Source organism: Solea senegalensis, linkage group LG19, assembly GCF_019176455.1.
Source record: "Solea senegalensis isolate Sse05_10M linkage group LG19, IFAPA_SoseM_1, whole genome shotgun sequence".
Lineage (NCBI taxonomy): Eukaryota > Metazoa > Chordata > Actinopteri > Pleuronectiformes > Soleidae > Solea > Solea senegalensis.
This window is the reverse complement of record NC_058038.1, coordinates 3,292,056-3,308,485: the sequence shown is the minus strand read 5'-3', so window position 1 is coordinate 3,308,485 and position 16,430 is coordinate 3,292,056. Positions and strand designations below refer to the sequence as shown.

General features: G+C 39.0%; 2 protein-coding genes across 3 annotated transcripts; both read left to right on the top strand.

The window, feature by feature from the left end:
• The first annotated feature begins 3,263 nt into the window (after nt 1–3,263).
• Nucleotides 3,264–6,388, top strand: ccndx (cyclin Dx). The gene is made up of 4 exons (XM_044051500.1): nt 3,264–3,644; nt 3,744–3,959; nt 4,594–4,947; nt 6,008–6,388. The coding sequence occupies exons 1-4, from the start codon at nt 3,375–3,377 to the stop codon at nt 6,155–6,157; spliced, it is 990 nt and encodes a 329-aa protein (XP_043907435.1). The 5' UTR covers nt 3,264–3,374; the 3' UTR covers nt 6,158–6,388.
• A 554-nt stretch (nt 6,389–6,942) lies between these two features.
• Nucleotides 6,943–15,684, top strand: nucb1 (nucleobindin 1). Of its 2 annotated transcripts, none has more exons than XM_044049987.1 (14): nt 6,943–7,015; nt 8,150–8,236; nt 8,338–8,455; nt 8,599–8,706; nt 8,817–8,949; nt 10,561–10,664; nt 11,513–11,698; nt 11,811–11,901; nt 11,976–12,034; nt 12,195–12,287; nt 13,228–13,317; nt 14,092–14,262; nt 14,454–14,565; nt 15,178–15,684. In XM_044049987.1, the coding sequence occupies exons 3-14, from the start codon at nt 8,342–8,344 to the stop codon at nt 15,255–15,257; spliced, it is 1,341 nt and encodes a 446-aa protein (XP_043905922.1). In that variant the 5' UTR covers nt 6,943–7,015; nt 8,150–8,236; nt 8,338–8,341; the 3' UTR covers nt 15,258–15,684. The 2 variants fall into 2 exon arrangements, with proteins under 2 accessions (XP_043905922.1, XP_043905924.1); XM_044049989.1 differs by having other exon boundaries at nt 8,309–8,455.
• Nucleotides 15,685–16,430: the final 746 nt, after the last annotated feature.

Genomic DNA, 16,430 nt, shown 5'->3' with positions numbered 1-16,430 from the left:
TTTGATCACATAACTATTAATGGTATGTCTTTAGGTCAAAATATGACTTTTAATTATACACATGTGTGTTGTTATGTCAAATATTTCACTTTTATATGATAATTATGGACATTTACCGCTTCTTAATCTGAAACTCTGTCGATTTATGAGTCATTTCCACTGTTTCTCTCATAATCTGAACCTTTTTATCACCACCTGACACTTTATCATATAATTCTGTATTTTTATAGTAAATTCTGTCGTTTTATCTCATTGTTTGAACCTTTGAACCTATGAATATTTATCTCAATTTCAATCTTTTCCTCGACTTTTATGATTTTGTTTTTTACCTTAAATTGTGTTTTTCTGTAATCATTTTGACTTTCCATGAAAAAAAAGACTAAGCCAGAATTTTTTTTTTCTATTTTTCAAAATAAGCAGAAAAGTTAAAATCACATTTTATGAGACGTTGTGTTGAATCCATGACTTTTTACTCGTGTAATTATGAATATTTATCTCATACATGTGTCTATTTATTATTATTCTTATCTCAAACGACGTCCCTGTCTCTCATCATTTTGACTTTTTGTTTTGGAGAAAAAAAATCCAATCCAACTTTATTTATAAAGCACGTTAAAAACAACAACAGCTGAAACATCAGAGATCAATAAAACAAATAAAAATATCTTAGACCATAGTATGAGACCTAAAAACAAACAAGTTTTTGTAGAGAATTGACATATTTTTTAAAGTTTATATCAGATTCTCTGTGACAGGGTGAATCCCTGCAGGCGCTGACGTTGAATGAATGAATGAATGCATGAATAATTGATGCTCAGTCATTTAAGTCTCATTTGAAACGTGAGCCGTCATTGAAAACCTTTAATGTGTGAAACCTGTAACCTGTAACAAGTGTGACACACACACACACACACACACTTATGGGTGAGCGAGTGAGAGAGGGGTGGGGGGAGCGACCCCACTGTGACCATCAGAGGAATCCTCCGGGGAGTGTGTGTGTGTGTGTGTGAAAAGTGTGTCTACAAGTGTGTGTATGTGTGCGTGTGTGTCTGTGTAGGAAACAAAAAGATGTTTAAATTATGACTTTTCATACAAAAGAATCACTTTTTTTAGCTCTTAAATCCCATTTTTATTTCACAATTTTTGACTTATTTGTGTTTTTCAACTTTTTTATCTCATAATTTCAGAAGTTCACAATGTTGACATTTTTTTTCATAATTTAAACTTTTCAATTCAACATTGTTTAATTTTAGCTCATCATTTTGACGTATTTCGTCGTTTTTCCATCTTTATCTCATTATTATCACTTTTTAATCTCATCATTTCAACATTCCTGCTCCTAATAACTTTGAGATGTCATCATTTAAAATACTAATCTAATGATATTAACATTTAAATTCATAATGTTGAAGTTTATCTCCAGTTTCTCAATATTTGGACTTTTTAATTCAACATTTTATCTCATAATTTTGATTGAATTTATCTGAGTTTTTCAACTTTGTATCTCGTCATTTAAACTTTTTAATCTAACATTTTTTGATTTTTGTTCCAGAATGTTTACACATTTTGTAATTTTGAGACTTTATCACATGTCTCATAAATGGTGACTTTTGTGTAATGTTTATTCTCATGATTTCCAGTTTTGTCTCTCATTATCATGACTGTGTGTGTGTGTGTGTGTGGCAGCAGCAGCAGAAGGTCAGCCTCTGTTGTCTGACACTGATTTGTAAAGAGAGACAAAAACGTCTCATTGAGCTGCTGCGGCTCCACTGTCTGCTGCACATACGTGGCCCCGCCCTCCCCTCACTCCCTGCCCTCCCCTCTGGCTGCTTGTCCGTCCTCTTCATGTCCTTTAAACACCAGCAGCAGACTGACACGAGAGTGACGGGACACAGGTTGTTTTGACAATGAGACAGAAAAGACATAAATATGAGCTTCACGCAGCAACATTTATTTACCGTCCCTCCAGAAAATGGACTTCATTCCAAAAGTTCCCACAAGTTAAATGAGTTTGAATCTTTCAAAACAAAGTTACTGTTGAGTCGACATGATATTTCTGAGGTTTCTGACACAATTATAAGATAAACGGTCAAATTTATGAGACACAACGTGTCAAAACTGTGAGATTATGAGATTAAAAACTGGAAAATTGTGGGAATAAAGAATCAAGGTTTAGGAAATAAAATGTCAACATAGAACACAGAAACAGTCGTGAAATCAATATAAAGTCCTAAAGTCAATGAGCTCAAAATGTTGAGATTATGAGATGGAAAATGAAACAATCAGATTAAAAAATGTGAAAGATTTCATGAAAAGTTCGAAATGAAGAAATAAGTCAAAAATATTGAGCTAAAATGTTGGAATGATGACATCTGAAAAAAAGGCTCAACTCTCCAAATATTGAGAAGAAAAACCAGGAAACAAAACTTATGAAATAAATCAAAGATATGAGATTAAAAAAAGTCATAATAATGAGATCAAAACTGGAAATTGTGAGAATAAACATTAACATCATTGTGTAAAAAGTCGGCATTTATGAGACAGAACTGTTTCAAAATAATCGACAGAAATCAAATGTTAGATTAAATAGTTTAAATGATGAGATACAAAGTGTCTGAAATGTTTGAAAAAAAGTCTTAATAATGAGGTCAAATGGTGAAATAAGATGAATCATAAAATAATTTGATTTACATTAGATTAAACATTCGAAATTATCAAACAAGTCAAGTTATTATGAGCAGGCTTGATGAAATGATGAGATAAAAACAATAAAATGATTTGAAAATAAACAATGTTCAAATCATGAAATAAACTCACGAAATGATGAAAAAACTCAAATAAAAGTCAAAAACTGTGACACAAAAAATGTGATTTAAGCTCTAAATAATTTAAACATCTTCAAATCAAACACGTGTTTCACACACACACACACACACACACACACACGTAAACAAACACCACACCGTCATCCCATTGTCATAGTCATCTCTCTCTCCCTGTGTGTCTCTCGCCCCTTCTCTCTTTCACTGTCGAACACAAGCTGTTGCTCCGTCCCCTCGGGCCACTCCCTCTCTTGTCCTCTCGTCTTGTCCCCCTCCCCTCGCTCTCCTCCTCTCCGTCCCCACCTGTTGTTGCACCGACCGCATTGTTGTTGACCCTCTTGTTATTTTACGTCCCTCTCAAGGTCCCCGCCCCTCTCTGAGCCTCTCCCTCTCTCTCTCCTCCTGGGCCCGGGTATAAAACCCAGGGTGGAGACACTCGAGCGGGGACACACTCTGGTCTCAGCTTCCACAGGAGAGGACAGCGTCCCGGCACGAGCGAGCGTCAACGACAGAAAAAAGGCCCCCACATTTGGACATTTGACTCATCGGGACATGCACATGGACGGAGACGTGGCCGTGTCTCTGTGGTGTGAGGAGGTGGAGGACGAGCAGAGTCGGGAGCAGGGCCGCACGCATCAGGGCGATGTCCTCAGGGCGTCCCCCCCGCTGCTGCGGGCAGCGTGGGACCCCACAGTGTCGGGACAGCGTGTCGTCCAGAGGCTGCTCCACGTGGAGGAGAGGTATACGCCGTCCGCGCTCTACGTCGCCCTCGTCCAGAGAGAGCCGGCGCGCAGGGAGGAGCTCGCCAAGTGGGCGCTGGAGGTATGACACTCTCCGTCTCCGTCCACTCTGTCCCTGAACCCGTGCGTCCTAGTGAAGACGCTGACGTGTGTGATCGTGTATGTCTCTTCTCTTCTTCAGGTCTGCTGTGAGTGCGGCTGCGACGAGGCCGTCTTCCCGCTGTCCGTGTCTCTGATGGACAGGTTCCTGTCCGCCTCGCTGTCCCTGCCCGTGTCCCCGTACTGTCTGGTCGCCGGCTGCGTCCTCATCGCGTCCAAACTGGCAGAGTGCGACAACGTCAGCGCCGACACTCTGTGCGCCGCCGCAGAGTACGACTTCACGCCCTCGACCCTGCGGGTGAGTCACCTGACCTCACCTGACCTCATCTGACCTCACTTGACCTCAGCTGGACGTGTGGACGTCTTCACTGTCTCAGAGCAACATCACTAACCTGAGTTCGACCTCTTTAGAACCAGTCAAACCTAGATTTTTAGTCATATCACATCAAGTTTTACTCATTTTTGTGCCGTATAATCTTCATATGGAAACATTAAAGGTCCCGTGTGGGATTTAAGGGGCAGAAATTACGATAAAAAGTCTTTAAAAACTGTGAGTTAAGAGTCATAACTCAAAATTGTGGAGAAAAAAGTGAATATTTCAAGATTAAAAGTCCTAATTGTGAGATAAAATTTAATTGTTACAGATGAAAAGTCGAGATAATGTTGAGACAAACTCGTCGGTGTGAGACAGAAGGGAATAATTATAATATAATTTGTCATAATTATAAAATAAGAAATAAAAATGAGATTAAATGTCAAAGTTAAGTATATTATTAGAGATTAAGAAAAAGGTCACAATTTCTGAAATGAAAAAAAGTCAAAAGTTGTGAGTTAAAAAGTCTTCATTTTTAAAATGAAGTGAAAATATGAGACAAAAATGTCAACAAACAGTGAAGACAGACAAACACCAACATTTTTCCGTCTTCTGTCAGGAGATGGAACGCGTCGTCCTCGCCACCCTCAGGTGGGACACAGCGGCGGTGACGCCTCAGGACTTCCTCCCTCACTTCCTGTCCTCTGTGGAGCAGCAAAGAGGAGGAAGAGGAGGAGACAGCGGTGAGGACGAGGACGAGGAGGAGCTTCTGTCCACCCTCAGGAGACACAGTGACACTCTGGCTGCCATGTGTGTGTGTGACTCTCGCTTCCTGGGAGCTCCGCCCTCTCTCGTCGCCGCCGCATCACTCAACTGTGCACTGAGGGGCCTCAGCAGCAGCAGGGGCCACAGGGACCCCGCTCAGCTGACTCTTCTGAGGGACCAACTGGCAGAGCTGTGTCACACTGACCCGGTGAGGAGACTCTTCATTCAGAGGAGACTGAATGAATGAATGAATGAATGGATGAATGAAGGAAGGAAGGAATGAGGAAAGATTTATTTGAACAAACTAACTCAGTTGTTCTTTGTCTAAAATCATACAATTGTAAAAGTGCACAAGTGAGTGAATCTTTTAGGCACTGGGTATGAAAACTGCATGATAAAATGTCAATATTGTAAGATTTAAAAAGTTACAGTTCTGAGAGATGGTCAACAAGATTAAAAAAAGTAACAATTGTGAGATTAAAGTCATAGTTATTGATATAAAAAGACCTAAATAGAGATAGAAAACTCAAAATAATGGGATACAAAGTAACTATTTTCAAATAAAGGGGTATAATTACGGACAAAAAATGTGAAATTGTGTGATAAAATGTCAACAATATTATTATTTTAAGATATAAAGTCAAAATTCTGAGATTTTAAAAGAGACAGTGAGATAAACAAAAAGAGTCAGTGTTGTGAAATAAAAACGGTCACAACTAGAGATAGAAAATGGTGGCATAAATAAGATAATAAGAGATTAAAAGTAGACAAAAAGTCAGTTGTGACATAAACGAGGTTTAACTGCGGACTTTGTGGGACCAGAACGTGTCTTTGTTGGAAGTAAATGTGTAAAAAAGTGTTGCCTACAGGCGTGCGCTTGCCACCAACCGCTAGTTAGCATTAGCCTCTACCCCGCTAGCAGTGGCAAGCTAACCACTGACTAGCTTATTAGCCTGCTATGGGAGCAATTTCAATGAAAAGAAGTCATAATTGTGAGATAAGTGGAAAAAAAGGCATAGTTATGCTCTTAAAAAGCAATATCACAACAAAATAACAGATTTAAACTTTATTCTGCCTTTAAACTTGAATATTAAACATTAATTATTTTTATTTTTTTCACTTTGGGAGACTTTTTTATGAAGAATAAAACATTTGAATGAAGTTTTACTCATGGAAACATTTGTGTTGTATTTTCCATGTCTAACACAGAGAGATATTTGCGTTTTAACCCTGTGTTTGTTTGTCGTCGCTCTCTTGTTTGTCCTCAGCTCGTCCTGCAGTCTTACAGTGACATGATCGAGTGCGGCCTCAGGCAGCGGCTGAACAGTGGCATTCAACAGAGACATGCGGACAAGGATGAGGACGTGGAGGACGAGCGCGCCGGGACGCCCACAGACATGAGAGACATTGATTTCTGAATCAAAAGTGTGAATCAATCAAAAAGCTTCACGTTCATCAGTCAAACTGATATAAATTGAAAAATGACCTCAAAAATGCTCAGCCGTGGTTTGACATGTTTTAAAATTATTATTATTATTATTGAGTGTTTCTATTAATTTATTTCAACTTTATTTATTCCTCAACTACGTGTTTTCCATGTGCCATATTTTTATTATTATCTATTTTCTATTTGTTATTTTATTCTAGGATTAGATGCTGTTTTTCTATTTATATTATATTTATTTTAATATTATTATTATTATTGTTATTATTATTATTATTGTTGTTATTATTATTACCACGTGCAATTGTGTGATTTTTTGTGACCTTTCAATGCTAATTTATTTCAACACGCCTTGACTGTGCTTTTTTTGTACTGAATTTAATATACAGAAAATCTATTTTTCAAACAATTAAAATGTTTTGTACATAACAAACACATTTGGTGTGCTTTTTATTTCTAATGTGTGTTTATTGTGTGTTTATCTATGTATTCATTTAGCTATTTATTTATTTAGCTATCTAGCTAGCTATCGTTTGATGATGCCTTCAAATGCTATTCGGAACATTTTGCGAACTTGAAATGGCAGCTTTCAAGTTTCAGAAAATTTTGAAAACAATTATATAAAATATATGTTTTCGCTCGTAAAATAGGTAAATGTATGTAATAAAAAAGTTAGCATCCGGTTTACGTTCGTTTTCATGACAAATGAGTATTTTACTACTGTCCCTGAAAGCGGCACACTCGCTGCGTCATGACGTCAACATTTTGCGACACAAGTACACGTCCGAGATTGCAGCATTAGGAATCAGGAATTAAAAACTGAACGCCTGCGGTAAGTTTATTTTTTAAAAGACATTCCTCTGCAATGACATATTTAATTTTATGGATTTAACTACTACTCAGTATTTCATGTAAAGTATTAAAATGATAAGAGAAATGGCGCTGGAAGAACGGTATTAGATGTTTTCCCTGCAACAGCCACGGCTACAATTAGCCATTTACGTCGCTGTTAAAATTAAACTCTTTAAGAACGAAGGAGTGCTTTAAATGTTGTTGAAATCCCACGTTAGTTTTCACACACATCTCACGGGTGATTGCCGCCACAGAAATGTCCAGGTTTCTGTTCTAAAATGTTGTTGTCAAATCATCCCCCCAATTCGTGAGCTCGTTAGCTATAACCACCTACAAATAAAAAACAATGCCATGAAACCTTTTTATTCTGATTAAAATGTGCTTCTATAGGTTCTATACCTAATATTGAACACTCCAGGTGTCCCACAGCGACTGTGTCCTTGTCATATTATGTCAAATTTCCAGTAAGATTTCATACTTGAAACCGCACGAAGAAATTTTTTCCTCGGTGTTTAATGTTTACAAAAGTGGTGACCTTTTCAGCTTATATGAATCTCTAAGGTCACATTGTGCATTCGGCTTATAGTTATAATAATAGTAATAATAATAATAATAATCATCAACAGCCACTCATATTATTAATGCTAAATCTCGTTGTCTCAAGCCAATGCACTGTTAATAGTGATACATATAGGAAATTTTGTCTCATGTTTATCCCCTTATACATTCTATTATTATATGTATATGGGTATTTAGTAAATTATATCACATATAAGGTTATAAACATGAGACTCAAACCCATTCATAAGCAGTTTTGTGTCATGTTTATACCTTATACCTGATGTTATATTCATGTGGTTTCGAAAAGTGAAAGTGTCATCTAGAACTGCCTGCAACCAATAAATAATTTTCATAATCGATAAATCAGTCAGGTTTTAATGATTTCTTTGTTATATGGAGCAAAGAAACTGGAAAATAATCACATTTAAGAAGCTGAGAAATCAGAAAACTAGTTTTAATTATTGAATAAATACTAAAACCAATTAATCCAGGGGTCTCAAACTCGTGGGTGAACAATATTTGGATGTAATTTTAATTTCTAATCACCACACAGATAGATTTTTTCTGAACTGTTGGACGTTTTCCACCTGACCAGCCCTTCACCCCCTCCTGACCAGACTAGAAGTTCACTGGCCCTCAGGTCAGTTTGAGTCCCTCGGATTATCAAATAATCATTGTGGCCCTAATGTCATGATGTGACTATTTTAATCAGTCCCTAGTGTTCCGTGTTTTATTGTGAAGGAGGATGAGGCTGCTGCTGCTGCTGCTTCTCTCCGTCTCTGCCAGTGTGTGGTCGGTGCCCATCGAGCGCAATGGAGGAAACCAAGAAGTCAAAGAGGAAGAGCAGGAGGAGAATGGGGTAATTTGTACTTTTTTGTTTTTCTGCCACACATGATGAGATGGGTTAGGGTGTGTGTATACATATATATATATATATATATATATATATATATATATATATATATATATATATATAAAATATGCATTCACACTCTGTTGCAGGACACCGGTCTTTACTACGACAGGTATCTGAGAGAGGTGATCGAGGTTCTGGAGACAGACCCTCACTTCAGAGAGAAGCTGCAGACGGCCAACACAGAAGATATTAAGGTATTTATTTAAGGGTCTTTCTGTGTTGAACCTGTTTCAGTCACACACAAGCTTTTCTCCTTACCTGTGTGTGTGTGTGTGTGTGTGTTAATGTGTGTGTTGTCCATCAGAACGGTCGTCTCAGTAAAGAGCTGGACCTGGTCAGTCACCACGTCAGGACTCGCTTGGATGAGCTAAAGCGTCAGGAGGTGTCTCGTCTCAGGATGCTGCTGAAGGCCAAAATGGACAGCACCAACACACAGAGTGAGTATGTGTGTGTACGTTTGTGTACATGTGTGTAATGGGCTGTGAGGACAAATTTTGATCTTTAAAGGACTTTTTGAGGGTTAAGACTTGGGTTTGGGTTAAGCAAAGGCTTAGGCATTAACTAGTTACAGTTAAGGTTAATACTTTAAGACTGTCTAAATGAATGATGTTTCTTAAATGTCTTGTTTTGTCCAAAAAAAAAAAAAAAATTCAGTTTTAATTTTATTTGTGATATGAAGCTAAGAAAGCAGAAACCAAAACCTGAAAACTCAGAGAAACTGGTTTTAATTATTAAAAGGGACATATTATGCTAAATCAACTTTTTAATCATTTTAATACTTATATTTGGGACTCTGGAGGCCCTACCAGTCGCCAAAGTGTGGAAAAAGAATACTCAGTCCTTTTTTCGTGGTCCCCCTTAGTGTAAGTATAGGCGATAAAACATGCAATGTTGAATTCCCTGCGCTTATGACGGCAGCTCCACCTTGTCCCTATAAAATGCAAGAGTGCAGGCAAGGGAGGAAGAGCGGTATTATGTCAACGTGGAGGGACAAGTGTGCTGTTGGTGGCTGCACAGTGGAGCACAGTGTTTTACAGAGGATTTTATATATGAAGCTAATGTGCCGGATAAAGTCAGCAAACGTGTGTTCGCACCACTTCACATCAGACTGCGGCCATCGGTCGCCGTATTTAGTCAGCGACGTACAAACATACACATTGTTAAGAAAAGGTCACATAGAGCTCATTACTGACCATTCTGATACGTCCTAATTAAAAATATTTGGTCAGTACGTCCTCCATGACCGGAGCACAGACTCAGTCTGATACAGTCACATACAGCGCCAGTTTAGGCAGCTCGCCGCTGGAGATCAGCGGTGCTGTCCCTAAGTGTTTTTAACTGATTTACAGTTGGACAGTATTCGGCTTGATCCTTATGTAGGACGTCTCTTCCTGTGACGGCACTCTCGCTGTTTTCCGCGCACGCTGCCATGTTGATATTGTCAGAGAACTAGTGGAGGGAGGGGGAGAGGAATGGAGCAAAGGGAACAGGAGCTGAGCGAGTGAGCGCTGTAAAGAGGACACATTAGAAACCCCCTGGAAGAAGTGGGTGTGTGTTTGCCTGTGTCTCATTTGCATATAAAGGGACCATGCACAAAACCGAGCGTTCTGAAAGGGGCGGTTTTGGCAGGTTATTGAACTACTTTGGTGCTTCATCCTTATGGTATTTAGCATGTCACAGACATGTTCATTAGGACACCAGGGAACTATTTTAACTTGGAGAAATAGGGTGTAATATGTCCTCTTTGAAAGAAGAACACAAATAGTTGATTAACTGTTTCAGCCCTAATTTAAACTATAATATAGATGTAGTCTTTGAAGTCAATCCACCCTGCAAAATGCCCAATTTAAATGATTTATTCAGTGGAAAAACACAAAACAAATCTCTGAAACCAAAAATGACTCTGTTTTTTGCTTGATTTACTCAGTAAAATCAGTTATTTTCATACAGACGTTTTTCTCTTACGTATCATGTCATACAGCGTGTTTGTCGGTCGTCCAGTGTGTTGTTTAGTCATAGATGTGTTGTTGTTGTTGTTTACTGTGCAGGAGAGCAGATGGACCACGCCTCCCTGCTCAGGCAGTTTGAACATCTGGATCCACACAATCAAAACACGTTTGAGGCCAAAGACCTGGAGCTGCTCATCTCCACAGTAAGAGCCCAGCAGTCAGTGATGAAAGCCGTCCATGATGTGTTATGATCTGTTTTTTTTAAGCTATAAAGATTTTTATAAAGCTTCCTGCACCAAATTCCATAGAGAAAATAAGCGATTTTACATCACAGCCCATGGACGTTGTCGATCCAGCGCTGCCTCCATCAGTAAGTTTAAGTATGACGTTTCCTGACTTTAGTGCTTGAATTCCTTCGTTCAGCGTCACCTAAGTGACACAAACCGACCACACGAGGCAGCAGCACACAAGCAGCTCCCTGTTTCCACAAGATTAAATCACCACCTTTCTCTATGGACTTTGGTCTGATGTCAGGTCTGATATATTCAGCATTTAAATATGATGGGGTTGGACAATTTTTTTCTAAAAGGAATGAATTAAGATTACAGTTTAATTTGCTGTGACTAGGGCTGCAACTCATGATTATTTTCATCATCAAGTAATATGTTGATTATTTCCCCAATTAATAGAATAGTCAGAAGAAATGCCTTATTTGCTCAAAAAAAATAAAATTATCCCGTGATTAATGATTTCTTTGTTATGTGGAGCAAAGAAACCAGAAAATATTCACATTTAAGGAGAAGAAAAGTTCTTGGTTAATTGTTGCAGTCTTAGTTGTGATGTAATATTTTGAGTCAAGCTTCAGTTTGGTCTTGCTGTGTCATTGAGTTTAAACATGATTGAGCATTAACCTCATGAGATATTGTCACAAAAAAACGTAATTCAGAGATGATAAGTAGATTTTTCAGAATTGGCATAAGAACCTAAAACAAATCAAAAACAGAGTGTTAATTCGCAGCCTTGGCCACTCATCAAAAACCTCTCTGTCCAGGCCACAAAGGACCTGGAGAACTACGACGCCGAGCGACACGAGGAGTTCAAGCGCTACGAGATGCTGAAGGAGCACGAGAGGCGGGAGTATCTGAAGGGCCTGGACCAGGAGAAGAGGGAGAAGGAGGAGAGGAGGATGCAGGAGCTGAAGGAGAAACACCGCCAGCATCCCAAAGTCAACGCTCCGGTGAGCAACAGGGAACTTCCGAAAAAAAACAACGTGTTTGTTTTTTGGAAGGAAACGGGTGAAGGAAAAAAAATCAAGATTTTTGAACGCATTTTTCCTGCTCTGTGTTCAGGGTAGCGTCGCTCAGCTGCGGGAAGTTTGGGAGGAGACGGACGGACTGGATCCGCAGGAGTTCAACCCTAAAACCTTCTTTAAACTGCATGGTGGGTCTCTAAATTCAACAACTCAGTGAGATTTCTATAAAACATATTTATCACACTTCTCCTCCCTGTTTTAGACACAAATGAAGACGGGCTTTTAGACGAGCAGGAGTTGGAGGCTCTCTTCACGAAGGAGGTAAAAAAAGAAGAGCTCGGAAAGATCTCCTGAGGGAACATGACAAGTGGACGATCGTCGGTTTTAGCTCGTCCTTTAAGGAATTAAAGGTTTTAAAGTTGATGCAGAGAGCGTCCCTGCTGCTGCCCGCTAACATCTCTTCATCTCCCACTTCCTCCAGCTGGAGAAAGTCTACGACCCAAAGAACGAGGAGGACGACATGATGGAGATGGAGGAAGAGAGACTGAGGATGAGGGAGCACATCATGAACAACGTGAGTCTTCACTACTTTCTCTCATCTCCCTGCTCTTGTCTCCATCATAACTTGGTACTTGCCGTTTCCCCCAAGAAATTCACTTTCTAAACGTCTCACTCTGCCACACCAAAGTCCATAGAGAAAATCAGCGATTTTACGTCACAGCACACAGGAGTTGTTCATCCACCGCTGCCTCCATCACTACATTCAAATGTCTTATTTTGTGACTTTGGCATTTGAAAACCTTTGTTCAGATTTTCCTCAGTGACACAAACTGACCACACGAGGCAGCAGACGACCAGCAGCTCCAGTGTGGGATTTGGTGTGGGAGAGTGAGTGGTTTAAGAAAGGCTGAGTAAAGATGATATAAAGTGGCAAACACAACCTTAAGATATTGTGGACTAAGCCTGACATATATTTAATGAGGTGAGCCTTTTTTATTTGCTGTTGTCCCTTTTTTACACGCATACAACTCACCCAATTTCCCACCAGGGGTTAATTTAGTATTCTGATTATGAAAACCTTAAAAAAATACTTTTTACTATAGCAGGCAGTTTGGGAGGTCAAAGGTCAAGAATATCTTATTGGCCTCTTGGACATTAAATTGCTTTTAAAAAAACATGTTAACATTGTTTTAGTTTAGAGAAACCTGTGTAGACGGAAACTTCCATGGTCAGTGGAGGCTAAATAAACATTGTGGTTGTGATTCTAATTTTCTCTGTACAATAAGTCAAATGTATCCGTATTCATTGGCGATATATCTGTAGCTGAATAAGCCTCATTCTTTCCCTCCAAGTGTGTTGGATGAATTGATGTAGCCTTCAGTTAAACATTAAAACTCCAAATATGTTTAGTTTTCTGTTGTAAAAACCTCGGTGGCCTCAGCTGACCCCAGCTCCTGACATAAATATAAAACCTTTGAACTGATGAGAACGTCTTCATGTCTGTGTTTTTGAAGGTGGATACAAACAAGGACCGACTGGTGAGCCTGGAGGAGTTCCTCAAATCCACAGAGAAGCGGGAGTTTAATAATCCTAAAGAGTGGGAGGTAACGAGGAGTGGATCAGTCTTATTTTTATGTGTGTTTATATGTGTGTGTATATATATGTATGTATGTACATATATATGTATATACACGTGTGTGTGTGTGTGTGTATATGTGTGTGTGTATATATATATATATCTATATAGATATATATATAGATATATAAATAAATAAAATAATGTGTGTGTGTGTGTGTGTGTGTATATGTTCAATGTGGTTCAAGTTGAGGTGTGCCTTCTGCCCGCGGGGCGTGTGCTGCAGCAGGACTGGTTTGTTCTCAGAGAGGCGTTTTAAGTGCCGTGAAGAACATTGTGAGTGTTTATGAACTCTGTGGTTGTACAGTTTGTCCTGCTGAAGAATAAATGATATCACATGAATGTTTTGACTGTAATGAGGGCAGCTGCAGCAGAAAGAGGCTGTTGGTGTGTCAGTCCGCTTGATTTGGGACATCCCAACGTAGACGGTACATTTGTGGCCCAGGACTCTGAAATTTGAATTCACCTGTGATGTGAGACCTCAGCTAAAGTCTGTTGTGTATATTTACCTGATAATGTCACTGTTAGACAGACTTTAACAACAGCAAACTGACCTTTCTCTCCCGAGAAAATTGTCGATTTTACCTCACTGGGGCACAGGTGCTGCTGGTCCTCTGCTGCCTCGTGTGGCCAGTTTGTGTCACTGACACTGGAGTTTGTTGTGGGAGAGCGAGAGGTTTACAAAGATTCACAAATGTCCTTTTGTTCATTCATGTTTTTTGTTTTGTTTTTTTTCCTCCAGACTCTGGACGCCAAGCCGGCGTACACAGAGGAGGAGCTGCAGCGCTTTGAGGTGGAGCTCAGGGACAAAGAGGAGGAGCTAAAGAGGAGGGTGGAGACTCTGCGCCAGGAGCAGGAGCTGCTGAACGAGAGGGGCAAAGCGCTGGAGGCCCAGAAGAAGGAGTACCAGCAGGTAACTGAGCCACAAGACCTGACCGTGTTCAGATCCACGTTTTTGTTTTCTTCACTCAGTCAAATCCTGGTCCTGCCTCTGTTTTTCCCTCATGTGACCTTTTAATAAATAAAATGCACCTAAATCTATGTAAAACTGCTGTTATACACTATAATTTATTCTTTTGTCTATATTACTATCGTATTTTTCAGGCGGTGTTAGAAATGTCTCAGAGACAGAAGGAGGGGGCAGACGCGCTGCCCCCTGCTGGTCCTAACGGAGAACTGCAGTTTCAGCCAAAGGCACCGCAACCTGAAGAGAAAGGTAGGAAAAAAAAACTGGAGAAATGAAAACTGTGTTCGGTGTGAATTTAATCTGTGACAGTGAACATTCTCCTTCTGCTCTTTATTTCTATTTATTCTTCATCCTCTTCTTTCTTTGTCTTTGTCTTTTTCTTTTCGTACTTCATCTTCTATTCTTTTGTCTAAATGTTTGTCTTCTTCATCCTCTTTTGTTCCTTCTTTTCCCCTCTATCTTTTGTTCCTTCTTCTCGTCGTCTTCTTCTCCATCTATCCCCTCTTTTCCCCTTCTTCTTTTATCCCTTCTCCTTTTTATCTCCTTACCTCTTCTTCTCCTCCATTCCTTCTTCTCTTTTTGTCTTCTCCTTATTCTGTTCATTCTTTTCCTCCTTTTATACCTTCTTCTCCTTTTCCTCTCCTCCTCATTATATTCCTTCTTTTCCATCCCTTCTCTTTTCTTTTCATTCTTCTTTTACTCTTCTTCTTTTATACCTTCTCCTCATTCTGTTTCTTCTTCTCATTCTCCTTCTGTTCCTTCTTGTCCTCCCCTCCTCCTTCTTTTCTTACTTCTTCTATTCCTTCCCTTTTATTCTTCTTTTTCTGTTTCTGCTCCTCCTCTCCTTATTGTCTTTCACAGAAACAAAAGCTGATCAGGAGGCTGAAGTCCCGAATAATCTTCCTGCCGAGCCTCCACAGAACCTGCCTGTACAGCCTTAACACACACACACACACACACACACACGCACACACACACACTCTGATTTGCACTGACACACACACACACACTGGTGTGAATTCAGACAGACTCGATTGTTGTCGTTGTATCGTTTGTTCGTGTCTGTGGTCGGCGTTGGTATTTTCATCGTATTCTCAGAAATCTGTGTTAAATCCGTGTCGGGTTTTTTTGTCAGTGTTGAAACATTCAAATACACCTCTAAAAGAAAAATAAAGTCTTTATTTAAAACATCGTAACTTCACACACACGTGTCATTATCTGCATCTACACGATCCCGATATTCCATCAGGATGTCGCAATAATATTTATGAATGATATTTCTGCGATATTTCAAAATGAGTGAAGAAAGTGTTTAGTTTTGATATGGAACGATATAAATATAATAAAAACAACATTTATGATGTGAAATGAATGTTTAAATAACACAAATAAACAGAAATAACCTTTTATTAAGTTTGGGCCGCTAACAGTCGGGAGGGAAAAAAGACATACAGTGAAATATGGTAATATTGTATCACTTTTGAGATGCCAGGAATCACATTTTGAATCATAGAATTTTTAAATAAACAAATGTTTGGTGGATTAGCATTAAAAAAAAAAGTTTAGTCAAAAAAAGTTAGTTAAATATCATGATAAAGTATTGTGATTTAAATATTACGATCATATCGTTAGTTAAATATTGTGATAAAATATCATTAAATGTTGTGATAATAATTTGTTAGTTAAATATCCTGATATCTTGACTTAAATATTGTGATGATATCTTATTGTGGCTTATACATCGCGATCATTTTTGTATTGTGACTTAAATATCGTGATAATATATCGCTAGTTAAATATCATGATATCTTATTGTTAGTTAAATATTGTGATATCGTATCGTGACTTAAATATCGTGATAATATATCACTAGTTAAACATCATAATATCTTATGGTTAGTTAAATATTGTAATATTGTACTGTGACTTAATATCGTGATCGTATCGTGACTTAAACATTGTCATTACATTGTATCGTTGTGTCTCTAGCGAGTCCCTTCGGGCCACTCAAAGTGGATTGTGGGGGCAACATGTGTGCGAGTTTGACACCATGGATAAATCTGAATGTTTGCAGGGGGTCGTCCTCTCCTCCGCTGTCATGGCTCCCCGGGGAG